Source organism: Pseudophryne corroboree, chromosome 3 (assembly GCF_028390025.1).
Source record: "Pseudophryne corroboree isolate aPseCor3 chromosome 3, aPseCor3.hap2, whole genome shotgun sequence".
Classification (NCBI taxonomy): domain Eukaryota; kingdom Metazoa; phylum Chordata; class Amphibia; order Anura; family Myobatrachidae; genus Pseudophryne; species Pseudophryne corroboree.
Window position 1 is genome coordinate 74,177,860 of NC_086446.1, and position 25,641 is coordinate 74,203,500.

The following is a 25,641-nucleotide window of genomic DNA, read 5'->3' on the forward strand; positions in this document are numbered from 1 at the left end:
CAATGGGCTTTTTCATCCCATGGACAACAACTGTCTCCACTGGTGCCTTATTCAAACAAACCACATCACCATCAGAATCCTCATTGTCAACTTCCTCCTCAGCGCCAGCTACACCAATATCCTCCTCATCCTGGTTTACTTCTACAGTGACATCCTCAATCTCAATATCAGCAACTGGACTGGTGGTGCTCCTTCCAGAACTTGCAGAGGGCATGCAAATGATAGTAGTAGCCTGCTTTTCCCATACAGTCTTGGGAAGGTTAGGCCTAGACTTCGCAAGTGCGGACACACTTGAACTCTCTTTGGTGATTTGTGATATCTCTGAACGCACAGTTGTTTTTTTCCTGTGCTTTAACAAGTTTAATTTTTTTTCGAGAGGGAGGAGGACTTCCAACCTCATGAGAAGCTGAACCACCAGTCATGAACATAGGCCAAGGCCTTAGCCTTTCCTTGCCACTTCGTGTAGTGAATGGCATATTGCCAATTTTATGTTTCTCATCAGATAATTTTTCTGGTTATTAGTTTTTGCTTCTTGGATTTTACATGCCCTCTATGACATTGGCCATTGGCCTTAGCAGATGACGTTGATGGAATTGCATTGTTTGCATCGTTAATGTACTGATTGGTGGCAGCAGCAGTTTCAGCACTAGTACTACTAGGAACTGAAAGTGGTTCCTGATCTTCCACTATTTTTTACTTCAAATTTTTGTTCTCCATTTCGCAGACCAGCACCTTTATTAATGCAGCACACAGAGCAGTGCCCCTTTATTTTCACAGCAGCCCTGTAATGTTATAGCATACAACACAGGGCCAGTGTACTTTTATTTAAACTACAGCACCCCTGTATTTTTAAAGCATACAGGACAGGGCTAGTGTTATGCACACCAGTGCCAGCAGGAATGTACTGGTGTCTGAACGGAGAGGGATGCAAAACAAATGAACTCACAGACAGACTGGGGAATATGACATTACATACATAGAAGGTGATAGGGTAACAAAATAAACACAAAGTGAACAGAGAAGCCCAAAGGCTAAGAAACTGGGTGTCTCCCTAGTATTAGGAATGCTCAGATGGAAAGAAGTTGTGATTTAATACGTAGAGAACCCGAAATGCTGTTGCTAAGGGCAACAGCAAAACCCTAAAGGGTTACCAACGGGTGTGGCAGTAAACTCCTTGGTCAGAGATGGAATAATAGACACAAGGAGAGTCTCCACAATCCTAGTCCTCACTTGCAGTGCACTGGTTCAGCTTACTGCCACTAAACTGACACCTGAACACCTTGCACAGTGAGAAAGGATTTTGGCAGGCAAGTCTGAGAATACAGCCGCAAACTTGCTAGGTTCACAGAGTAGCAAAAGAACCCCAGCAGGTTAAACGACTGACTCCAGTCTTACTGCTAGGTCTGGATTGGCAGAGTGTAATACCAAATCCCAAGGCCTATTTGCAGTAAGCAACAAACAAATACAAAGTTTACACAGTACTAGCTAGCTTTCAGGAACTGACTAACCAACAAAGATTCAGCAGCATCTGCCTAACCTGAGAAGAGGGTTTATATAGCAGGTGCTGTCCACGCCCCACTCAGACCTCACAGACTGTGAGCACAAAAACCAGCACCGGATCCCCTGCCGTGCACAGAGCCTGTAACCACTGCACAGCAAAAGACCCGAACCGGAGTATCAGCTACGCTCAGGTTACTCCGCTAGCACTTGTCTCCCGGGTGCCATGATGATGTGGCAGCACAGAGCAGGAGACCCTAACAGTACCCCCCCTCTGACGAGGGGTCAAAGAACCCCTACCACCGAGTTTATCGGGGAACTGCGAGAAGAAAGAGCGTAACAGTCTGGGGGCATAAAGATCACAACTGCGCACCCACGACCGCTCCTCCGGGCCATACCCCTTCCAGTGCACCAAAAATGACAGCCGACCCCGAACCATCTTGAAGTCAAGAATCCTTTCAACAACAAACTCCCTCTGGCCACGTATCAGAAGAGGGGAAGGTCTTCCACTGGAAGAAGGATTACTAATCGCCCGTTTTAAAAGGGAGCAATGAAATGTTTTATTGATACCCAAAGAACGGGGTAGATCTAACTGAAATGCCACCGGATTGATAACCCTAGTGATCTTATAAGGACCGATGAACCGGGGGCCTAACTTATGAGATGGCTGTCTCAACTTCAAATTCTTGGTAGACAACCAGACGAAGTCTCCTAATTTGAAGCTGCAGGGTCTTTTCCGCTTATCAAAAACCCTTTTGGTCACTAATGACACAGACACAAGGGCTTTCTTCACTTTCCTCCAAATACCTCTAAGGACCGAAACCACAGAGGAACCACCAGGCGTGGAGTCCTCGGGGTCAAAAGAATTGGCTTAGGATGATGCCCATACACACAAAGGAAGGGAGAGATCCCTGTAGCAGAGTGAGCCGCGTTGTTATAGGCAAACTCCGCCATGGACAGATGAGCAACCCAGTCAGTCTGACACTTGGAGACATAACACCTGAGGAACTGCTCCAAGGACTGGTTCACCCTTGCAGTCTGCCCATTAGACTGCGGATGGTAGCCTGACGACAAGCTGACAGAAATCTGGAGATCGGAACAAAATGCCCTCCAGAATTTGGCCACAAACTGGGATCCGCGGTCAGAGACCACATCAAGTGGCAACCCGTGGAGGCGCACAACATGCAGCATAAATAATTCAGACAGGCGTCTGGCCGATGGCAGCCCAACCAATGGAACGAAGTGCGCCATCTTCGAAAACCTGTCCACGACAACCCAGATGGCTGTCATCCCCGAGGATTTGGGCAAGTCCACCACAAAATCCATTGAAATGTGGGTCCATGGCTTAGATGGAATAGAGAGTGGATGTAATGGGCCAACAGGAACCCCTCTAAGAGTCTTATTTCGGGCACAGATGTCACATGCCCGAACCCACTGATCCACATCCCTAGCCACCGAGGGCCACCACACCGCCCTAGATAGCAACTCCCGAGTTCTGGCAATACCCGGGTGACCTGCCGACTTCTTGGCATGGAATTCCAGGAACACTCGCTGTCTTAACCTAGGAGGCACAAACAAAAGACCTACCGGAAGGTCTGGAGGAGCCTGCTCCTGTGCTCTAAGGACTAATGACAAGAGGTCCTGGGTAATGCCCACTTTAATACATGATGGGGACACAATGGGCAATGGCTCCTCGGTGGTCTCCTGGATTGGAGCAAAACTCCGCGAGAGCGCATCAGCCTTGATGTTTTTTGACCCAGGGCGATATGTTATCAAAACATTAAAGCGAGCAAAAAACAAAGCCCATCGTGCCTGCCTGGCATTGAGGCGCTTCGCTGACTCTAAATATGCCAAATTCTTATGGTCGGTGAGAATTGAGACCACAAACTTAGCCCCCTCAAGCCAGTGTCTCCACTCCTCGAGTGCATCCTTAATAGCCAACAATTCCCGGTTACCCACATCATAATTCATCTCGGCAGGCGAAAATTTACGGGAAAAGTAAGCACAGGGATGAAGGCGATTATCAGACACCCCCATCTGAGAGAGTACTGCCCCAATACCCACCTCCACCACAAAAGGACGCTCTGGATCTGGGTGTCGCAGCACCTTGGCCGAGACAAATGCCCTTTTGAGACGGGCAAAAGCCGCTTTGGCCTCACAAGACCAGTGAGCAACATCCGCCCCTTTCTTAGTGAGTGCCACCAAGGGCGCCACTATAGACGAAAATCCAGCGATAAATCGTCTATAAAAATTCGCAAAGCCCAGAAAACGCTGAAGCGCCTTCAAACTAGTGGGCTGCACCCAATCCAGGACTGCCTGTACCCTGGAACCCTCCATTTGGAAACCTTCTGGGGAGATAATATATCCTAGAAATGCGATTTGCTGAACTTCAAATTCGCACTTCTCCAGCTTCGCCCCAAGCCGGTGGTCTCTGAGTTTCTGGAGGACTAAGCGTACATGCTTCCGATGTTCCTCCAGGGAATGGGAGAAGATTAGGATGTCATCTAAGTATACAACTAAGAATCTATCCAAATATTCCCTGAGCACATCGTTCATGAAGTCCTGGAAGACTGCCGGGGCATTACAGAGCCCAAAAGGCATCACCAAATATTCATAATGCCCTGAGTGGGTATTAAAGGCAGTCTTCCATTCATCCCCCTCTCTTATTCGGATTAGATTGTACGCACCGCGTAGGTCAATCTTAGAAAAAATGGTGGCAGTACGAAGCTGGTCAAACAAGACCGAAATGAGAGGCAGTGGGTTTAAGTTTTTAATCGTGATACGGTTCAATTCCCTGAAGTCGATGCAGGGTCGCAACGAACCGTCCTTTTTACCCACGAAGAAGAACCCCGACCCAACTGGAGACTGTGAAGGTCTGATAAATCCCTTAGCCAAGTTCTCCTGAATGTACTCTGCCATAGCCTGAGTCTCAGGACGTGACAGGGAGTACAACCTGCTCTTGGGAAGCTTAGCATTCGGCAACAAATCAATGGCACAGTCATAGGGGCGATGGGGAGGTAGTACCTCTGCAACTCTTTTGGAGAACACGTCCGCAAAATCTGCATAACATCCTGGCAATCCTGGCAAACTTAGCTGCGAAAGCCTGACTGGAAGGCTCAAGCAACTCCTGAAACAATCAGTACCCCAACTAAGAATCTCCCCAGAGACCCAGTCAAATTGAGGATTGTGGGCCCTTAACCAGGGTACCCCCAACACCAATGGGGCAAAAGTACAGACAGTCACATAAAAGGACAATTTTTCAGAGTGTGTGGCTCCAATAAACAAAGAAATCTGGCTAGTGCAAGAGGTAATTTTACCCTGGGATAATGGTTCCCCGTTTAACCCACAAATCTCAATTTCCGATGCCAAGGGTACTAAGGGAACAGAGTGTTTCAGGGCGAATTGGCGGTCCATAAAAACCCCGTCGGCCCCACTGTCCACAAAGGCCTCAGTCTTGACAGTTTGACCGAGGATCTTCAAGGTCACCGGAATGATAAAAGTCTTCTTGGGAAATTCTGACTTCTGGCCTGACAGGATATTTCCCATCACCCTCAGGCCCTGAAGTTTTCCGGCTTTTCTGGGCATGATACTACCACATGACCTTTATTCCCACAGTACAAACATAACCCCTGCTGTCTCCTCCGCGTCTTCTCACGCGAGGAGAGGCGGGTAGCCCCAATCTGCATAGGCTCCTCGGAAAATTCCTCAGAGTCTGAGGTTCCCTTGGGAAAGAAGGAAACCTCGGTCTCCCTTTCAAGCCTGCGCTCTCTCAGCCGTCTATCCACCCGAATGGATAACTGCATGAGCTGATCTAAGCTATCAGGCAAGGGATATTGTACCAGTTGGTCTTTTAACTGGTTAGAAAGACCTCTTCGGTACTGGTGTCTCAGGGCAGGGTCATTCCACTGGGTATCATGGGCCAACCTCCGAAACTCCGTACAATAAACCTCAACTGGCCTTCGCCCTTGCTTAAGGATCTAAATCTGAGCCTCGGCTGAGGCCGTCTTGTCAGGGTCATCATACAACATGCCCAGTGCCGTAAAAAAAGCATCAACACTTTTAAGCGATGGACAGTCAGGCTGCAACCCATATGCCCAGACCTGTGGGTCTCCTTGTAGCAAGGAAATCACTATGCCCACCCGCTGAATCTCCGACCCAGAAGACTGAGGCCTAAGCTGGAAATATAGCTTGCAGCTCTCCTTGAAACAAAAGAACTGCGAGCGATCTCCAGAAAAATGATCCGGGAGATTTACTTTCTGCTCCTTAACCCCTGAAGGCACTGCTGCTGCGGGAGCTCCGCCAGCGGCCTGCGAGGTGTGCATTTTAATGGACAAATCATTAAATTGTCGAGTCAGGACCTGCACCTGATCGACCACCTGTTGCAAAGTATTTTGAGGGGTATGCTCCATATTCCCACAAAATTTCAACAGGAGTATTAGGCTGCTGAAAATGTTATGCACACCAGTGCCAGCAGGAATGTACTGGTGTCTGAACGGAGAGGGATGCAAAACAAATGAACTCACAGACAGACTGGGGAATATGACATTACATACATAGAAGGTGATAGGGTAACAAAATAAACACAAAGTGAACAGAGAAGCCCAAGGCTAAGAAACTGGGTGTCTCCCTAGTATTAGGAATGCTCAGATGGAAAGAAGTTGTGATTTAATACGTAGAGAACCCGAAATGCTGTTGCTAAGGGTAACAGCAAAACCCTAAAGGGTTACCAACGGGTGTGGCAGTAAACTCCTTGGTCAGAGATGGAATAATAGACACAAGGAGAGTCTCCACAATCCTAGTCCTCACTTGCAGTGCACTGGTTCAGCTTACTGCCACTAAACTGACACCTGAACACCTTGCACAGTGAGAAAGGATTTTGGCAGGCAAGTCTGAGAATACAGCCGCAAACTTGCTAGGTTCACAGAGTAGCAAAAGAACCCCAGCAGGTTAAACGACTGACTCCAGTCTTACTGCTAGGTCTGGATTGGCAGAGTGTAATACCAAATCCCAAGGCCTATTTGCAGTAAGCAACAAACAAATACAAAGTTTACACAGTACTAGCTAGCTTTCAGGAACTGAATAACCAACAAAGATTCAGCAGCATCTGCCTAACCTGAGAAGAGGGTTTATATAGCAGGTGCTGTCCACGCCCCACTCAGACCTCACAGACTGTGAGCACAAAAACCAGCACCGGATCCCCTGCCGTGCACAGAGCCTGTAACCACTGCACAGCAAAAGACCCGAACCGGAGTATCAGCTACGCTCAGGTTACTCCGCTAGCACTTGTCTCCCAGTTGCCATGACGACGTGGCAGCACAGAGCAGGAGACCCTAACAGCCAGCACCCCTGTATTCTCATAGCACCCATGTATTTATAAAGCATACAAAACAGGACCAGTGTACCTTTGTTTTAACAACAGCACCCCTGTATTTTTACAGCATACATGACAGGGCCAGTTTACATTTATTTTAACAACTACATTCCTGTATTTTTACAGCATGCAGAAAAGAGGGCCAGTGTACATTTATTTTAACAGCAGCATTATCACTTCACCCCTGTATTTTTACAGCATACAGGACAGGGCCAGGTTACATTTATTTTAACTACAGCACCCATGTATTTTTACAATATACAGGGCAGGGCCAGTGTACATTTATTTTAACTACAGCAACCCTGTATTTTTACAGCGTACAGGACAGGGCCAGTGTACATATATTTTAACAGCACCCCTGTATTTTTACAGCATACAGGACAGGGCCAGCACCCCTGTATTTTTACAGCATACAAGACAGGGCCAGTGTACATTTTTGTTTTCACAGCACCACTGTAATTTTATATGATACAAGAAAGGGCCAGTGTACCTTTACAACACTATGGCATTTTTTTACAGCATACAGGACAGAACCAGCACCCCTGTATTTCCATATTACCCCCACATATTTTTACAGCATACAGAACAGTGCCCCTGCACAGCACAGTAACAGGACAGCAACACCCATGTACAGCTGAAGCACCCATAACAGCACAGGACACCACAGTGACAGAACAGCACCCCTAGAGAGCACACACTGACCTCACCCGACACCACCACCCACAGAGAGACAGAGGTCTGTCTCCCTCACTCTCCAAGTCTGGAGTGAAAATGGCGGTGACACATGGCTCTATATATGGAATTCAAAACCCATGAGAATCCGACAGCGGGATGATGACATTTTGCCTTGTTCTGGGATCCGAGTCTGGCAAGAAGTCCCGAGCTCAGACTGTGACGTTCGGGGAAGTTCGGTTCTCTGAGAACAGAACCCGCTCATCTCTAATTCTAATTTATAGAAATGATAGCATGGTGCATCTGTACCCATTCCTTTTTCAATCTCCTGCATGATATGAAGGGAAACGGAGCTAAAATAGATTTTCAATTAGGCACAGCACTAAGGGTGAGTGGTGGAGGGGGAATGTGGAAGTGTGCGTAAAGTGTTCCTAGTGTAAATGTAGCAGATGTTTGGGTGTGAAAAATAACTGAATGAATTGTATGTGAATGCAACATCACTTATTCTAAAATAAAAGTTGGAGAAGTCACAGAGCTTTCCTTTATAATGAGTCTCTTGAATTAAATAGTCCATCTCAGTCTCAGTGTCACCACAAAGGGAGCCCTCTGGAGTGGTTATAAGTTTATTCTGGAGTTTGTGATCCCTGTGAATGAGTGCACTAACACGGATGGCATATTTTAGTCATCATAAAATTCTGTTTTCTTTCCATATGTACCGTAGCTTCCCAAACTCCGCTATTACTGTCCGGGTTTAAGGATATCCAAGCTTGAGTATACAATAGATGCGTACCTCCCAACTGTCCCAATTTTTGTGGGACAGTTCCGTTTTTTGTGACTGTCCAGCTCTCCCACCCGTAGGCCGCAATGTCCCGCGGTGGGCAGTTGGGAGGTTCCTGTCATTGCTGCCCTGCAATAGTCTATTCAGTGAAGACAGAGGTAGAGGGGGCATGCCAGCAGCTCAAAGAGCATTAGGCATGCCCCCTTAGTGACGGTAAACGGTGGTGTGGCTCACGATTATGGCACTGCCGCGAGGCTCCTTTCGGATAGGCTATGCCCCCTTTTGCGCACACGAGGGAGTCCCGCTTCTTTCATTGAAAATGTTGGGAGGTATGTAGATGGTTAAATCAAATTGACTGAGATATTAATTAAGTCACTCAAGCATGGATTTCCTTAAAACCTGGACTGTAATGGCAGAGTTTGAGATCCCCAAATACTGTAGAGTTCTGCCCACCTTAAAAAAGATCGGGGCATATGTATGAAAGCTTGGAGAGAGATTAAACAGCGAAAGATAATGCACCAACCTATCAGGTTCTAAGTGCCATGTTACAGGCTGTATTTTAAAAATGGCAGTTAAGAGCTGATTGGTTCATTGGAATATCTACAGTATATTGGATGCAGGGTGTGTGGTGCATACGGGCCCCTAGGTCTGGGGGGTCCAACACCGCACACACTGCACCCATGTTTAATCATTTACCTTTTCGGAGTCCCACGTTGGCACTCCAGCAGAAATCACAGTCAAAATGGCCGCTGCACATGTGCAGCAGAGATTAGTCACCAGAAAATGGTGTGCACCATGTTTCCAGAGACCTGCACATGCGCAGTAGACTCTGGCACATTGCCAGTCTACTGCACTGTAGGGAGGAATGGGGCTTACGCAGATTCTGCACACAGGCCCCCTCCTCTGTTAAACCGTCCCTGGTTTGGTTGGTACTTTATCTCTCGCCAAGCCATGATACATATGCCCCATTATCATGCAAACACAGTCAGTAATTTGTAGAACTGAAAATTTAGCTTTCGTTTATACACCTTGTCCAGTTCCTCAGTGATGTCACTGGTTTCTTTCTAGTGAATTCATAGGCTGCATTAATATTGGTTCACACAAAATGGCTGCATCTACTGTGTTTTTACAACCCAATTACAATAGAAACCAATTAGTGGCAAAAAAAAGACAAGAGATTCCAGTTTCTGAGGTGTTTTTGCCCTTTATTGCATTTTGTTATGATTTGTTCCCGGAGGCAGGGACCAGAGGTGGAGTATAAAACAGGAGCAATAAATAATTTGGCTTTTAAGGAAGGTGAACGCTGTGCACAAATAACAACAGAGCTTCAGTGACTTAGGATTCAGACACCATGGTTATGAACTCTGTGAATACAGATGAAAGTACTCTGGTTAGGGGGAAACAAAATCTTTACATACAATATTTGAAATTGAAAAATAAAATTAAGATTTATGGTATATTTTGCTGCAATTTACAACTTTGTTCTTATGTAAATGTGTGTAATAAAATCATATTCCAAGAAAAGAAATGCAAAATAGGAGAATACATTATTAATTATTATTATTATAATTATTATTATTTACTTTTGCAATTGTATAGATGTCGCATACATTGTACATTATGAGTTTGTTATACTTTTTTTGGTAATGTTGTCTGTGTGCTGCCATTTAATTAAACAAATCTTGTTTCAAACCTCTGACTTCTCGGACATTTAGGGCAGATTCAATGAGCCCCACTAATTGCCATGGGCTTATACAGTGGCTGGGGTTATTCAATTGTAGGCTGCTGCAGCCCATGATAGGCCTGCAGGCTCCACTTATTGTGGAAATCCACGGTAAGGAGAGAATTCTGCCCTTATCGCGGGTGATGTAAACTTATGGGCACTTATCTCGGAATCTATGAGTTAATGCTGGTTAGCTGCAGATTTACTGTGTGATGAACAAGGCTTGTAATTGAATAGCTCCAGGCTGAGGTTGCAAGCCCTGTACCTTCCACGGTAATTAGTGTAGCTAATTGAATCTGGCCCTTAGGGTTTTTACTATTAAAAGCATTGCCCTTTTAAATTTAAGCCTTAAACGTGCCAGTTTTCCTACCTACTTCTCAATTTGAATCTCCACCTTAATATCTCAAATCATACTACTTATAAAGTCAAGACAGTTATTCCCCTTTTCCACTGCTCAGACCAGAGGTTCTCAAATGTGGGCCTCAAGGCACCCCAACGGACCAGGTTTTAGGTACAGTATATACAATGGTTCAGCACAGATGGTTAAACCAAATTAACTAAAGTGCTAATTTAGTCACCTGTGACCAAGCATGGATAAACTTAACACACTGACCATTTGGGTGGCTTAAGGACAGCATTTGAGAACCTCTGGCTCAGGATATTGCCAGGACTACTTGAGTCGCGGCTCACTGGAAAAGGGTCCTTGAAAAATAAGGGTAAAGCTGCAGTGTAAACAGGTGACCTGGGTCTCGTTAAAAGCCTATGGAAAGTTGTCTCACTTGTGCTTGGAGATGATATCATCTCTAGGGTAGCCAATACCGGGATCGGCGGGAACCCGGCCTAAAATTGTCCAGGATTCAATCCTGGGATTGGAGCTTCCAATTCTGAGGATTTCCGGATTGGCCACCACCTTAGTTTTTTCTATAATGGGCATCATTGAATGTCCGTATGAGGCTCAGACCCTGCCTGGCTCACCCTGCTCAGCTCCCCTTGGCCCGGCTGTGCGCACTGCGCAGCATGACTTGAAGGTCAGAGGTCATGCTGCGCAGCCAGATGCCCGCCCTGCACTGCCTTGCACCTCACAGCAAGTGGCCCACCCTCCCTCTTGTCCACATTAGGGTGAGTTATCTTGGCTGGGCTGGGCTGGGCAGGGCAGGAGGGGTGGGGCACATTGAAAAGAAGCCAATTCCGGGAATCCCGGGATTTATCATTTTTCAATCCCGATTCCCTAGATTGAAAAAATGGCCCGGGATTGGCCACCCTAGTAATCTCCAAGCGGCAGCAGAGGGAACACTCGGATCCAGCCTGCAGTGTGAACGGGGTTTCTGTGACATGTCTTGAAATCTGTGCTCAATTGCCTGGGTCGGATCTGGGTTTTAAGTGGAAAAGTCCTATAAGGGGCCTAAGAGCTAATATTTATAGATTGTATATTTTCTATGACACCTTATGCATCTAGAATGAGAAAATGGCGTGCCAGGGTTATTGCATAGAGCATAGATCACTTTCTCACTACTCGATCAGTTCATGCGTACAAAAGGAATGTAATTTTTTTTTCTGTGGATTAGTTTTACAAAATACAGTATGTTTGACTGGTAAGTGACTAATGATGTTACCGCTGGGGATAGCGCTCTGGAACAGCAGAGTTTAGCGGCGACTATTATACTTGTTGGATAGGGTTTCTAATCAGTCATACCAGGACCAGGGGAGCGTTTCAGGCTGGACTAATTAAAGGCTTCTGCAGCTTGAAACCCTGGCATCATGTTACAGTGCTGCTTAGAAATTTGCCATTGAGATCATTTCTTTTAATTACATATTAATGTTACGGAAATCCTGCACCACAGATCTGATTTGTATGTACTCGTTTCAGGATAAACGTTGTTTCTAAATAAAAATGGCAACTGTGAATGTCAGATATATATAATTTAAGGCATAGGCATGTGCTGGGTCTTCTTCAATGGTGTGCTTGACATAGCCACGCCCCACTCAGCCACATACCAACTTAGCCACGCCTCCAACTCAGCACACTCACATCTTCCCTGGAGCTGATGATGTGGTGGTGTTGCATTTGGAGTGCTGACCAGCGCACTATCTGTGCCTACATGCCCCAGGTACACGGCTGGCATTGGTGTCTGACGAATTCTGTGCAGATTCGGGTTGGGGCTGCTACACCCTGCACAACTCGTGCACACGTCTATGATATAAAGTTCACTTTACACATTTACTGGTTCCCAAGAGCACTATATGTTCCTTATGCTTATTTTTGAGAACCACTTTACCTACTGTACTGTTGGGATTGATCTCAGGAGCCATTATATCACCCCTTACAGTATGTGAGTGCAAATACACATAAAATGCTGCTATAGATCCCTTCCATTCAAAGAGAGCAATATTTATTTTTAGTTTCCAATTGTGGGTTCAAGATGAGATGTCAACCTCATGTATAAGAAGGAAAAATGATAAAGTAACCCTACAGACAAATATATCACCTCAAATAGGTGAGTGTAGTTCACTATATCTGTGCTGGTGTGTCAAGATTAGGCTGCAACCTGGTAGACTGCAAGAACGCAAAGATCCACTTGTTAAATACCATTCTCTACGTGGTATCAAACACATTCCAGTACATATTCTGCTCCACATTTTGTTAGTGTTCCTGTTTCATGCTGTAGGCATAGAGTGATAGTATACTTGCCCTGGTCCTTCCAGTTCCCTACAATATGCTTATCTCATACATGAATCCCCATTAATATGTTAATATTAAAGCCATATTCCACACCAATCATCAAAATGTAACTAGAAATAGATATAGATATAAATACTATAAAAGAGTCACTAAAGTAAAATACCTACACTGGAGGGCCACATTTCCTTCAATAATGAGCCTTTGAACCTTTGTGACAAGCAGAGCCAGTCCTAGGCATAGGCAAACTAGGCAAATGTCTAGTGCATTTGTAATGTCATGGGGCACAAGCAGCTTCTGCTCAATAAAATGATATGCAGCATGCCTATATTCTATGTGTAACTGTGGCTCTATCTGCTTTCGAAATGCATTACTAATGTGCGGCATTATGTGTATAAGGTGTACTACAGTACTTTGTGGCGTAACATATAGAAAGGCCACTACTGTGTGGTGTAATGTGAATAAAGAGCAATATGGTGTGGTGTAATGTGAATAAAGAGCAATATGGTGTGGTGTAATGTGAATAAGGGGCACTACTGTGAGCAGTAATGTGGTACTACTGTGTGATGTAACGTGAATAAGAGACTATTGCATGATATAATATGAATAAAGTTGCAGTACTGTGTGGCGTAATTTCAACTGGGGGTATTATTGTGTGGCCATGCTCCTTCCTAGCAAGAACACGCCCCATTTTGGGCTGCACACCGAATGTGCACTGTTCCTATTTAAAATATAGGGGGGTAGGAGCACCAAAATGAGGACTGCTATGGGTGAGGGGTGATGGTGCTGGGAAAGGAGTACAGGGTCAGAGGCGGAACTAGCGTCTGTGCAAGGGGGCACCAGACAAAATCTTGCCTAGGCTATCATATTGGTTAGGGCCAGCTCTGGCGACAAGTTATCTGATGTGGAAGTAGTTACCATACCGTAGCGCTCGCCCCACTGCCGTCACACCAGTGGCCGGGATCCCACTGTCAGTATACTGACATTCAGTATCCCGGCCACCGAGATTACATACTGATCCCATCTGAAGCTTAAGCATTTGTTATACGGTACGCATTGATAATGGGCCTTTGAGTGAGTAGGCTACAGTATTTGTTAGTGTTCCAAAGCTCTAGAGCAATATGTTTAAGACACTAATGATTACGATGCTAGCTAAATACTATATAATTCTGCATAAGGAATAATCTTGCTATGTCTTCTGATGTGACTCCATAGCTGGATTAATTGCTTTGTAATGACTGCTGATCGATTAAGGCGTATGATGCACATTAGATACATGTAGAAGACAAACCCAATAACTAAAGTATCATATTTTGAATAATGATCTCTTGTTGTAAACTAGTTTAAGCTAGTTTAATCCAATTCACTTAAGAGCTGTTGAGCTTTTATATAAAATGGTGCACAATTTAGCCTTGTCTATGTTTTACTCATCAGTATTTTTTAGGTTTCACATTCAAATCTTTATTTGTAATCCATTCCAGATGCTGATATTTTGCTTTCTAAAGGGTCTAATTTACCAATCACAAAACCTCTGAGCCTCTACCGTATGCACCTTGATTTAGCGGCACACAATAAGGTACATCCGGGTACATACCTCCCCACATGACCCTCTCCAAAAGGGACAGAATGCTCTGCTCCTGGGCTTCCCTCTTAATGTATGATTGCCGGCACCTGTGGTCAAACACCTTTCTTATCCATTAACCTGTTCTAAACAGGTATCGGTGATCATAAATTAAGAGGGAAGTCCAGAAGCAGAGCATTGTGTCCCTCCTGGAGAGGGTCATATTGGGAGGTATGCTGGTAGCACACTGACAAACATACAGAGAGGGGGCACAATAAGTTACATACAGTTAGCGGGTCAGGGGCACTCTTTAGAGCATGAAGACAGAGGGGGAGCACAATAAGGTACACAGATGGCAGGTGAGTGGCACTGGTGAGCATGAAGACGCGGGAACAATAAGGTGCACACAAGTGGCACATTACGGATACACTGATGAACATACAGAAGGGGGCGTCCATTTTCCCAGTGATTTTAGTACTGCACATGAGTGAAACGCCTGGAAAATTTCCACAGCGCCATTTTCCCAGTGACTTGTGTAGCACTGCTGCTGTCGACATGGGACTACAGAGGGGTAAGCATTCAAAAAATTGCACCCATTATGGATACACCACTGTAAAGCACATTTCTGAGACTGACCGTCTCCTGAGTTCCTCAATCACAACTCAGACTCTATGTGGCCACTATCCGCATGCTTATGCACTGCACAGTGGGACATGTACGCATACGCAGAAGAAAAAAATCTCTAATACTGTGTCTGACATTGGTAGTGCATGGGACTCAAGTGTGTCTGCAGTGATTGGGGCAAATTATTTTGGTGCACCTCATAGAAGAAATGTTCATATAGATGTTCAATAATAAAAACCAACAATTCTTCTTTGTTGCATCAATCATACGGATTATTGTAATAATGAGAAATAATGGACATGGGGCCTAATTCAGATCTGATCGCAGCAGCAAATTTGTTAGCAGTTGGGCAAAACCATGTGCACTGCAGGTGGGGCAGATATAACATGTGCAGGTTAAAATACAGACATTTAAAATGTCGACAGGTCAAAAAGTCAACACATGTTTTTCAGTGTGTATGTTGACATAGGTTGACATGGACACTGTATAAGTGTACCGTGTCCCCTCGCAGACCGTCGGGATTTTGATTGTAGGTATTTCATACTGATCCCCTCTGTGGTGAATGGCCACACCACTAAACATGGGCCCTATCACTACATTCCCCCCCCAGGTGTGCCATTCCTGCCTCAGTCCAACACTGCACATGGCTAGATGGTTACTCTGCATTCCATCTCTTTGTGCTTGAGTCTGGTTAATATGTGTGCCTGCTGAGTCTGAGTCTAATAGGAAGTTAATTCTACTATATCATGGATATTCTTCTGTGTACAGATCAGATGCTAAATAAAAATAGTTTTTAAAATGTTTTAAATCACTCTTCCTTTGCCTGCTTATTGCAGTGAGAGAAACCAAGTGGTGGATCCAACTTCAAAGCATTAATTTCTGTTTATCAAAGAACCGTCTACATGCTGATATACCCTAAGAGGGTTCCTTTTCTTCTCACACATGGATGTGTGGGTTTTTGAGGGGATAATTTGTACCCTTTATTCCACAGGGCAAAGTTTTCTACTAAACGCATTGATTTCATCTGATGTCACCAGGGGTGGATGCTGTGAAGGTTTCATACTATTATGTCCACGTTTTTTCTATTATTATAGGTACCCATATGGAAGAATTGTTTTAGTTTATGAATGAAGATCTCTTTGAACATATTCTGTGTGGGTCACTATTAAGCGCCAACTTCCCTGAACGCTATTCTGTGGTGTTGTTCATTTTCGGAAGTTCAGTGATTCCTTATGGCTCAGGTTGGCTGCACATTGATTTGACCCTTAAAGATTTATCATAGTTTTTTTTTTTTTTGTATTTTGGGGCATCTATTAGATTCTTGCAAAAAAATAACATGGAAATGGAACAAGTAGCGCATCACATAGTGCAGCACGACACAAGTAAAAGTGACATTTGGTTGGTTAACACTAGAATCCATTGTATGTTACCATACCCATTGGTTTTTGGACTTTTATTGCATTCCCTTAAGCATCATACAGATTGGCCCTGATGTCAGTGTAACTAGTGTATAATCCCACCACAATACATACCATCAAGACTAATTTTTCCTTCTCCATTTTTGTCACCATCGGCTAGCATATCCTTTATTTCCTTTTCAGTAAGAGATCTTCCTTCAGGGGAGAATCCTTTCATCATATGACTGCAGAATGGGAGATGTAATTAGTATATTAGACTAATATAATCTGTTTTAAGAAACCATAACATGTAAAAAGATTTTCTATAAAGGCAAATGTAATATAATGCATGTTTAACCAATAAATCCAGAAATGTAACAACCTGCAATATTCAAAAATATTGTAAGCTGGATAAGTGGTCAGTGCGCTAGAGATGTGGGAACTTGAGGTAGAAATTGGCACAAATAGACATTTTGGCAACTTGGGCTGTCAGGTCGATGTGTGTAGCTCCATTGATACAATCTTCAAGTCACATATTGTTTTGCTATTTTACACTCTATGGGGGTCATTGCGACCCATTCGCACGCAGCGTTTTTTCGCTGTGGTGCAAACGGGTGCGGAATGCGCGGCAGCCGGGTTACGTCACGGCTACCGACGGAAGTGGTCGCACCAGTGACCGCTAAGAAGATTGACAGGAAGGAGTCGTGGCTGGGTGGATCCGGAACCGTTTGGAGCCGTTTTCAGGGAGTGGTGAGTGAAACGCAGGCATGTCCAGGACAACGGTGGGCGGAGGAGTGACATCAAAGCCGGCACCATCATCCCTGGATCCATCGCACAGGGTAAGTATGTCCAGGGCTAGTCTAGTTTTGCTTGAATTTTTTTTTAGCTTAGCAGGGCTGCACAAGCGATCGCAGCCCTGCTAAGCTAAAATACACTCCCCCCGTAGGCGTGGACTATTGATCGCAGCAGCAGCTAAAAGTTGCTGGCTGCGATCAACTTGGAATGGCCACCTATATGTTTGAGATGACAATGATCGTTTAATTCTGTGTGGTTGGAGGAGCACTGGGTATGTATAATGCAAAATGTACGCTGTCATGGAGAAAATATTTTGCAGAAAAGGTTTGGATATTTCCGGATGTTTGCAAATTTCATCAGCGGAATTTGGCATAAAGTCTCCTGCCCCAATCACAGCACTCACAATTAATTGACTGTCGTTGTCCTAACTCCATCCATAGACTGGCAATTTGTCAAAATGCAAATGGAGAAACAATATTGAAACTTGAAAATGGAGCTATGGGTTCGATTCAGAGTGTATGCAAACCTAATGTTTTGCAGTCGAGAGATTATTGCACCTGAGTCGCACTGTGCGTGTACCGCATTGGACTTGTGACGACATTTGCAGAGAGGATTTATTTGCAGAATAATTGATAGTCAGGGAACATTTGGGGAGGTACTTTAACTGGGAGTGGCTGCAAAAGTGTCAACGTGTCAAGACCATTTTCAAGGCAGGTCTCAGCCTGCTTCTGCAATCCCATACGCAGTAACAATGGCTCCGGCCAGGGCAGCCATCAGGGGGGGACTGTGGGGGCTAGTGTCCCGGGACCTTACAGAGAGTGCCTCCTACTACCAATACCTGGAGAGCTGCACTAGGCTATAAAACACTGTACTGTTGCGCAGGCAGGACATCTTAAAGCATGCCTTACCTGTGCAGCAGTTTTCACATAGGGGTGGAGCGAAGCGGCAGAATCTTTTTTTTTGGGATGGAGGGGCCCTGTCTATTTTTTTTTTCAGTAGAACTACAGGTACCAGCGGGCCAGTTTCCTCCCCGCATGCTGGTACTTGTGGTTCTCCAAGTACCAGCTTGCGGGGGACGCTTGCTGGGACTTGTAGTTCTTCTGCAAAAAACAATATTCTTTTATTTTACACAAGGCTATCAGCCCCCCAACCGCAGCCCATGGATGGGGGGGACAGCCTCAGGCTTCACCCATGGCCCTTGGGTGGCTGGAGGGGGGGGACCCCTTGATTGAAAAGGTCCCCACTCCTCCAGGGTACCCCGGCCAGGGGTGACTAGTTGGGGTTTTAATGCCACGGCCGCAGGGACCGATATAAAAGTGTCCCCCGGCTGTGGCATTATCTCTCCAGCTAGTGGAGCCCGGTGCTGGTGTTAAAAATATGGGGGACCCCTATGCTTTTTGTCCCCCGTATTTTTTGCACCAGGACCGGACGCAGAGCCCGGTGCTGGTTCTAAAAATACGGGGGATCCCCTGTCAATTTCCCCCCCGTATTTTTACAACCAGGACCGGCTCAAAGAGCCCGAGGCTGGTTATGCTTAGGAGGGGGGACCCATGCAATTTTTTTCAGGGTTTTTTAACCATTTTTGTGCCGTCCGAAAAGTCGAATCCAGGACGTACTTATCCGTCAATTGGTCCGATTTTTCGACAGCGGGACTGTCGAATCCGTTTTTTATTGAATATGTCGAATTCCGGCCCCGGCGGACGGAATTCGACAGTCGAATTGTGTTGAATTTAAAAACGGTCGAATTCCAGCCTGAATTCGACCGCAATTGCATATACCCCAATATTTGAGAACACTTTCACAGCTGCGGCAGAATTGGCGTACACCTATGCGTACTGCTGAAAATCTGGATTTCAGCAAAGTTTTACCAGAATCTTTAGTTCTTGGACATATAAACATTACCCAATGCATTAGAATTGCATATTGCCATGCTACATTGCTGGACATACTGGCTGAAGAATACATTATATTCCATTTGCCTACAGGATTTTTTATAGCATGACTTTATGCGGTTCACAATTTCTTAAAGTGGAAAAATGTTAGTAATGGTGTGTATTAAAAAATCCAGCATACTGAGGAGTACATATTAAACACTCTTTGTGTGTTTGAAAATGTTATAGAATATATCCATTAACCTACCCGAGCTCAACCTCCTTAAGAAATCCACTCTGGTCTGTATCCAGAATGTTGTAAACCTTTTTCAGGACAGCTTTACTCTTGTTCTTTAGGCCGAGCAATTCAAAGAATTTCTTGTAGTTAAAAGAATCAGCTGTAGTGAAACAAGAGACAAGATAATGGATGACAGATTCAAGTATATCAGAGGGATTCAGATTATGGATTCATTATGAGAGCAAAGTAAGGAAACTTTGGAAGTCTCAAATAACTACAATTTTACTTCACTTTCACCAATGTCTCCCATACTAGGGGAAACAATGCAGACGTGATTTCAGCATAAAGGCTGCAACCATAACAAACTGGAATCAAAAAACGACCCTGTTTCACTGAAATTCAAACTGGCATGCTATTAGTTTGTAATTTGTGTGTTTACATGGAGGATATGTCCAGGAGCAGTTCTAGGCACGGGCAAGCAGGGTGGGTGCCTGGGGCGCTGCGGTCACCCCGCAGGCACCCGCCGCCCACCTGCACCCCACATCCCGCTCCCCGGCGCCACTGTCAGACGTGAGAGGTCATAATTTACCTCTAGTGTCTGTGCGGCGCTATGGGAGAGATTTCATGACGTATCTCCCATAGAGAAGAGCGGGAGGCTAGAGAATGAGCAGCAGCGGCAGCAGCGGACGGGAAGCAGGAGTGGGGCTGGTAAGTATTGTGGTTTTTTTTTTGTTTGTTTGTACAGTAAGCGGTGTTACTAGGGTGCACAGCTACAGGGGTCACAACTACAGGAGTCACAACTACTGGGGGCACAACTACTGGGGACATAATTGTGGCCACGCCCCTTCCTTATGAATACACGCCCCTATTTTTGGGCATGCGCCTTCGGTGCACACTAACTCTGTTTTACCTGTCGGGGGGGATTTTTTTTTTTTGGGGGGGGGCGCACCAAAGGAAACTTTTGCCCTGGGCGCCACAAGGTCTAGAACTGGCCTTGGATATGTCGACATGAGGAACTGTTGACAAACATTCCCTGGTGGTCTAGTGGTGTTTTACCTTGGGCGGGATGTACTAATGTACATCGCCGCCCTGCGCCACGATGCTGATCGCATATGTACTTACATATGCGATCAGCATTGCGGAGGACAGCTCTTCCGATAAGAGCTGTCCTCCGCGATGCACAGCGGCAGCCTCACTTCCGGGATTCGGCCCCAGGAGTCAGTCTGCGCATGCGCAGGGTGACGGGGGTGGCCGCAAGGCATGCTGGGAGGGATCCGATCGGATCCCTCACACAGCGCAGCGGAGAGAAGCCCATAGGCTTCTATGGACTATCGCCAGCTAAAGCTGGCGAACCCCGCCGCGGCGCTGACCTGCCGGCCGGGGGATGGTACATGAGGAAAATGCGGTAAACAGCGGGTTTACTGCATTTTCCGCTTAGTACATCCTGCCCCTTGTCCCTTGTATCAGTGTCAGGCAGGAACTCTTCCTTATCCCTAGCCCTACCATGTTTTCCAAGTCTCCTCGTAGAATCACAAGTGGAATAAATTATAACCACCTGTGAATCTTTTAATTTTTTTGTCATTTATCAATGAATACATCTGTGGTTCAGCAAGAAGATTAGGAAAACATGCACTGATAATGTGTCCCGAGGACTGGGTTTGAGAAGCACTGGTTTAGCACATATTTGTGTACGCTTTTCTGTAAATTACAGGGATATTAGAAGTCGCAGTGGAATTCAGTGACTATTTAGAAGCAGCAGGCTACAGAGTTTATGCACATATTAAGATCCCATGTATACTATATCCTGGTGCATGATAATGAGTTAGTATTCTGCAGCAAATCCTGAGCAAGGCGAGAGACCACAATACAATGGGGTACATATATATTTGGGTGCGGATCATAGGGTCGACCACATTTAGGTTGACAGTGTCCGACATTTTTTCTAGGTCGACATGGTCTAGGTCTACATAACAGAAGGTCGACGTGAGTTTTTCACAATTTTTTTTTTTTACTTTTTCATGCTTTACGATCCACGTGGACTAGAATTGGGAATGGTAACCTTGCCCAAAGTTCACATGCCATGCGAGGGGACACGGTGCACTAACTGGGGTTCCCGGTCACTCTATGGAGAAAATGACACCCCAAAAAATAAAAAAAACTCATGTTGACCTTTTGTCCTGTCGACCTTGTACATGTCGACCTGCAGATTATATCAGCCTAGAAACCATGTCGACCAATAGTGGTTGACCTAGACACTGTCGACCTAAGTGTGGTAGACTCTATGATCCACACCCCTCTACACCTGCATCATTCTGCTGCATAGTAATTCCATGGAAATTTCTTTTTTTTCTGCAATATTATTTTTAGGCAAACTTTCCAAAATAAGATATTTCATAAAATGTCATGTTCTAGGTTACATAAGAAGGCTTATTATTTTATGTGACACAATTTTATTTACAGTTTATCCTAATCTGGCTGGATCTGTCTCTTGCATCATTTTATCTTTAATTGCTTTTTGGGAACAATAAAGCATGGTGTCCCTCAGGCTGCAATTCTCTGTTATCTAAAGATGTTAATCAGATGTTCCTTTAGAACACAGATGGGGAACCTTTGGCCCACCAGCTATTGATGAACTACACATACTGTACCAGCATGCCTTGCTACAGTTTTGCTATATGGCTATGCTAAAACTGTTGCAGAGCATGCTGGGATGTGTAGTTCAACAGCAGCTGGAGGGCCAAAGGTTCCCCATCCCTGCTTTAGAGTGAAGGCAGCCTAATGGCCCACTTTTTGCAGATTTATAACCACATAACCAGTTGTGAAGGACAGATGGAGAGATTTCCACAAAAGAAGAAGACAGAGATGGAAGGAGAGGGGATAAGATGCAATAGCAGCAAGAAAAAAGCAAAGAGTAAGTAATAGATAGATGGGAGGGGACCATGGGAAGTGAATGCTGCAATTTGGGCAATAAAACTTGGCAGAAGATGCCCAAGGACAACCATCATTTTAAAGTGTTTCTTGATTTTTTAAGTGGAATACCCTTTTTTATTACAGCAAAAAACAGTATTATAATCTAGCATGGTACACGATCGGTGTTACTATCTAGTGCAGGCATGTCCAAACTGCGGCCCTCCAGCTGTTGAGAAACTACACATCCCAGCATGCCCTGACACAGCTATAGCATTCTCTGACAGTAAAACTGTGTCAGGGCATGCTGGGATATGTAGTTTCACAACAGCTGGAGGGCCGCAATATGGACATGCCTGATCTAGTGTTTATACTGCGTAAAGTTTTAATTTTTTGATTTTTCTGCAAAGCATGAAAGTGCTGCATAAAGTTCTGAAAGCCGCATTAGCAGGACCAGGTGGGCACTAAAGAGTTACTTAGCTTTCCTGCAGCATAGTGGTATGTGCCATTGTAAAGTATACTATTATAAAGTCACATACTGTTCATTAAAATGTTTTAAGTAATGAAATAGCTTTCATCCATCCCACACAAGCACACACACTGCATAACATATCCTACCTGTAAATTCCTCCACAGCCTCTTTGATAGCAGCAGCAGCAAGGATATCGGTCATAGCAGTCATTGCGGCTTTGGATCTGGAACAGAGTGGGACAGAGAGAACAGATTATATACTGGTGGACCCATCACTTCCAAGGGGCGGTATACATACAGTAAATGGATTATGAAACACCAAGGTAATTAAGATTAATCAATATCAGGTGATATATCCACACACCTATATAAAATATTAATCACCCTTAAATGATTGTCCTTTAATTACAGGAAAGCCATACACAGGTATTCCTTAATATGCAGTTCTCACAAAATAAATGACAATAATGTAGCAGCAATGATTGATGGAGAGCTCCTCTATAATAAAGCACTAATGAAAATACTGTAGTAAGCTCATTTTATAATCTGTGTCTTCCTCCCATGTGTAAATAATCACAGGTTGGAGGGACACAAGAGCACACCGTAGTGCAGAGACCTTTGACAGATGAAAGGATTGTAAGAACTCAATGCACTTACGTAGTAAAGACGTTTTAAAAACATAATGCACCATCCAGTGGCGGAACTACCACCAGTGCAAAAAGGGCCTTGCACTGGGGCCCACTGCTGTCAAGGGGCCCAAAGGCAGCGGCATTTAACCTCTTCATTGGCATGGCTGGAAAATTTCCGGGGGCAGCTGCGCTGAGCAGATTGGCAACACCGGAAATTTTCCGGGCATGCCAGTGCTCCCCCTACCTCCCTCCTCCACTCAGCCGGCCCGATGGATGACGCGAATCATGACGTCGTGATGCTATTGTGACATGACATCATGACTTGATCATGTCATTCCAGAAAACTCTGCCAGCCGAGCGGAGTACAGGAGAGGAGGGAGGAGGGAAGGGGAGAGGATTATAGTGCTGGCGGGCTAGTGCCCACCAGCAAATGCAAATGCTAGGAATAGCCATCAGTGGGTTATCCATCGATGGTCACCATCAATGGATAACATCGATGGTCAGTGGCCATCTCTAGATATCCCTAGGCAACGAGCATTCCCTAGGTAACGAGCATTCTTCGTGGCAACGAGCATGGATCCCAGAGCAGAAAGCATCTGGGAAAAAGCCTGACACAACATGTAAAACCCCTGGCAATGCACATGAAACCCCTGGCAACACGCAGGTAAAAATATCTAAACTGGCACTGTGGGGGAATATCTGGCACTATGAGGGCATATCTGGCACTGTGGGGGCATGTGTATCTGGCAATGTGGGAGCATATCTAGCAACGAGGGGGAATATGTGTATCTGGCACTGTATGGGGCATATCTAGCACTGTGGGGGCATGTGTATTTGGCAATGTGGGGGCATATCTGGCAACGTGGGGGAATATGTGTATCTGGCACAGTGGGGGCATAGCTAGCACTGTAGGGGCATATCTGGCACTGTGGGGGCATATGTGTATCTGACACTGCACTATTTGGGTCATATGTGCCACACCCAGTTTCTGCTGGCGCGCACACAGTACAACTAACAATTTTTTTCTACTTGCACCACTGTGAATATATAATAAGATTTTACTTACCGGTAAATCTATTTCTCGTAGTCCGTAGTGGATGCTGGGGACTCCGTAAGGACCATGGGAATAGACGGACTCCGCAGGAGACATGGGCACTTTAAGAAAGAATTTAGATTCTGGTGTGCTCTGGCTCCTCCCTCTATGCCCCTCCTCCAGACCTCAGTTAGAGAAACTGTGCCCGGAAGAGCTGACAGTACAAGGAAAGGATTTTGGAAATCCAGGGCAAGACTCATACCAGCCACACCAATCACACCTTATAACTTGTGATAAACTTACCCAGTTAACAGTATGAACAACAACAGAGCATCAGATCAACCCTGATGCAACTATAACATAACCCTTATTTAAGAAATAACTACAGTAAGCATTGCAGAAGAAGTCTGCACTTGGGACGGGCGCCCAGCATCCACTACGGACTACGAGAAATAGATTTACCGGTAAGTAAAATCTTATTTTCTCTAATGTCCTAGTGGATGCTGGGGACTCCGTAAGGACCATGGGGATTATACCAAAGCTCCCAAACGGGCGGGAGAGTGTGGATGACTCTGCAGCACCGATTGAGCAAACACAAGGTCCTCCTCAGCCTGGGTATCAAACTTGTAGAACTTTGCAAAGGTGTTTGAACCTGACCAAGTAGCCGCTCGGCAAAGCTGTAATGCCGAGACCCCTCGGGCAGCCACCCAAGAAGAGCCCACCTTCCTTGTGGAATTGGCCTTAACTTATTTAGGCAGCGGCAACCCAGCCGCAGAATGAGCCTGCTGAATCGTGTTACAGATCCAGCGAGCAATAGTTTGCTTTGAAGCAGGCGCCCCAAGCTTGTTGGAAGCATACAGGATAAACAAAGATTCTGTTTTCCTGACCCTAGCCGTTCTGGCTACATAAACCTTCAAAGCCCTGACCACATCAAGTAACTCGGAATCCTCCAAGTCAGTAGTAGCCTCAGGCACCACAATAGGTTGATATGAAAGGATGAAACCACTTTCGGCAGAAATTGTGGTCGGATCCGCAATTCTGCTCTATCCGCATGGAAACCCAGATAAGGGCTTTTATGTGACAAAGCCGCCAATTCTGACACACGCCTAGCCGAAGCCAGGGCTAGTAGCATGACCACCTTCCACGTGAGATATTTCAATTCCACCATTTTGAGTGGTTCAAACCAGTGTGATTTCAGGAAACTCAACACTACGTTAAGATCCCAAGGTGCCACTGGAGGCACAAAAGGGGCTGAATATGCAGCACTCCCTTTACAAACGTCTGAACTTCAGGCAGAGAAGCCAGTTCTTTTTGAAAGAAAATGGATAGCGCCGAAATCTGGACCTTAATGGAACCCAATTTAAAGACCAAAGTCACTCCCGACTGTAGGAAGTGAA

The 25,641-nt window shown here is 45.3% G+C and overlaps 1 protein-coding gene across 1 annotated transcript; it reads right to left on the minus strand.

The window, feature by feature from the left end:
* Positions 1 to 9,519: 9,519 nt before the first annotated feature.
* On the minus strand, positions 9,520 to 22,793 carry LOC135057176 (parvalbumin, muscle-like). The gene is made up of 5 exons (XM_063963074.1): positions 22,730 to 22,793; positions 21,824 to 21,826; positions 19,235 to 19,364; positions 16,436 to 16,545; positions 9,520 to 9,682 (listed from the first exon to the last, which is right to left on the minus strand). The coding sequence occupies exons 1-5, from the start codon at positions 22,791 to 22,793 to the stop codon at positions 9,654 to 9,656; spliced, it is 336 nt and encodes a 111-aa protein (XP_063819144.1). The 3' UTR covers positions 9,520 to 9,653.
* Between the last annotated feature and the right edge of the window lie 2,848 nt (positions 22,794 to 25,641).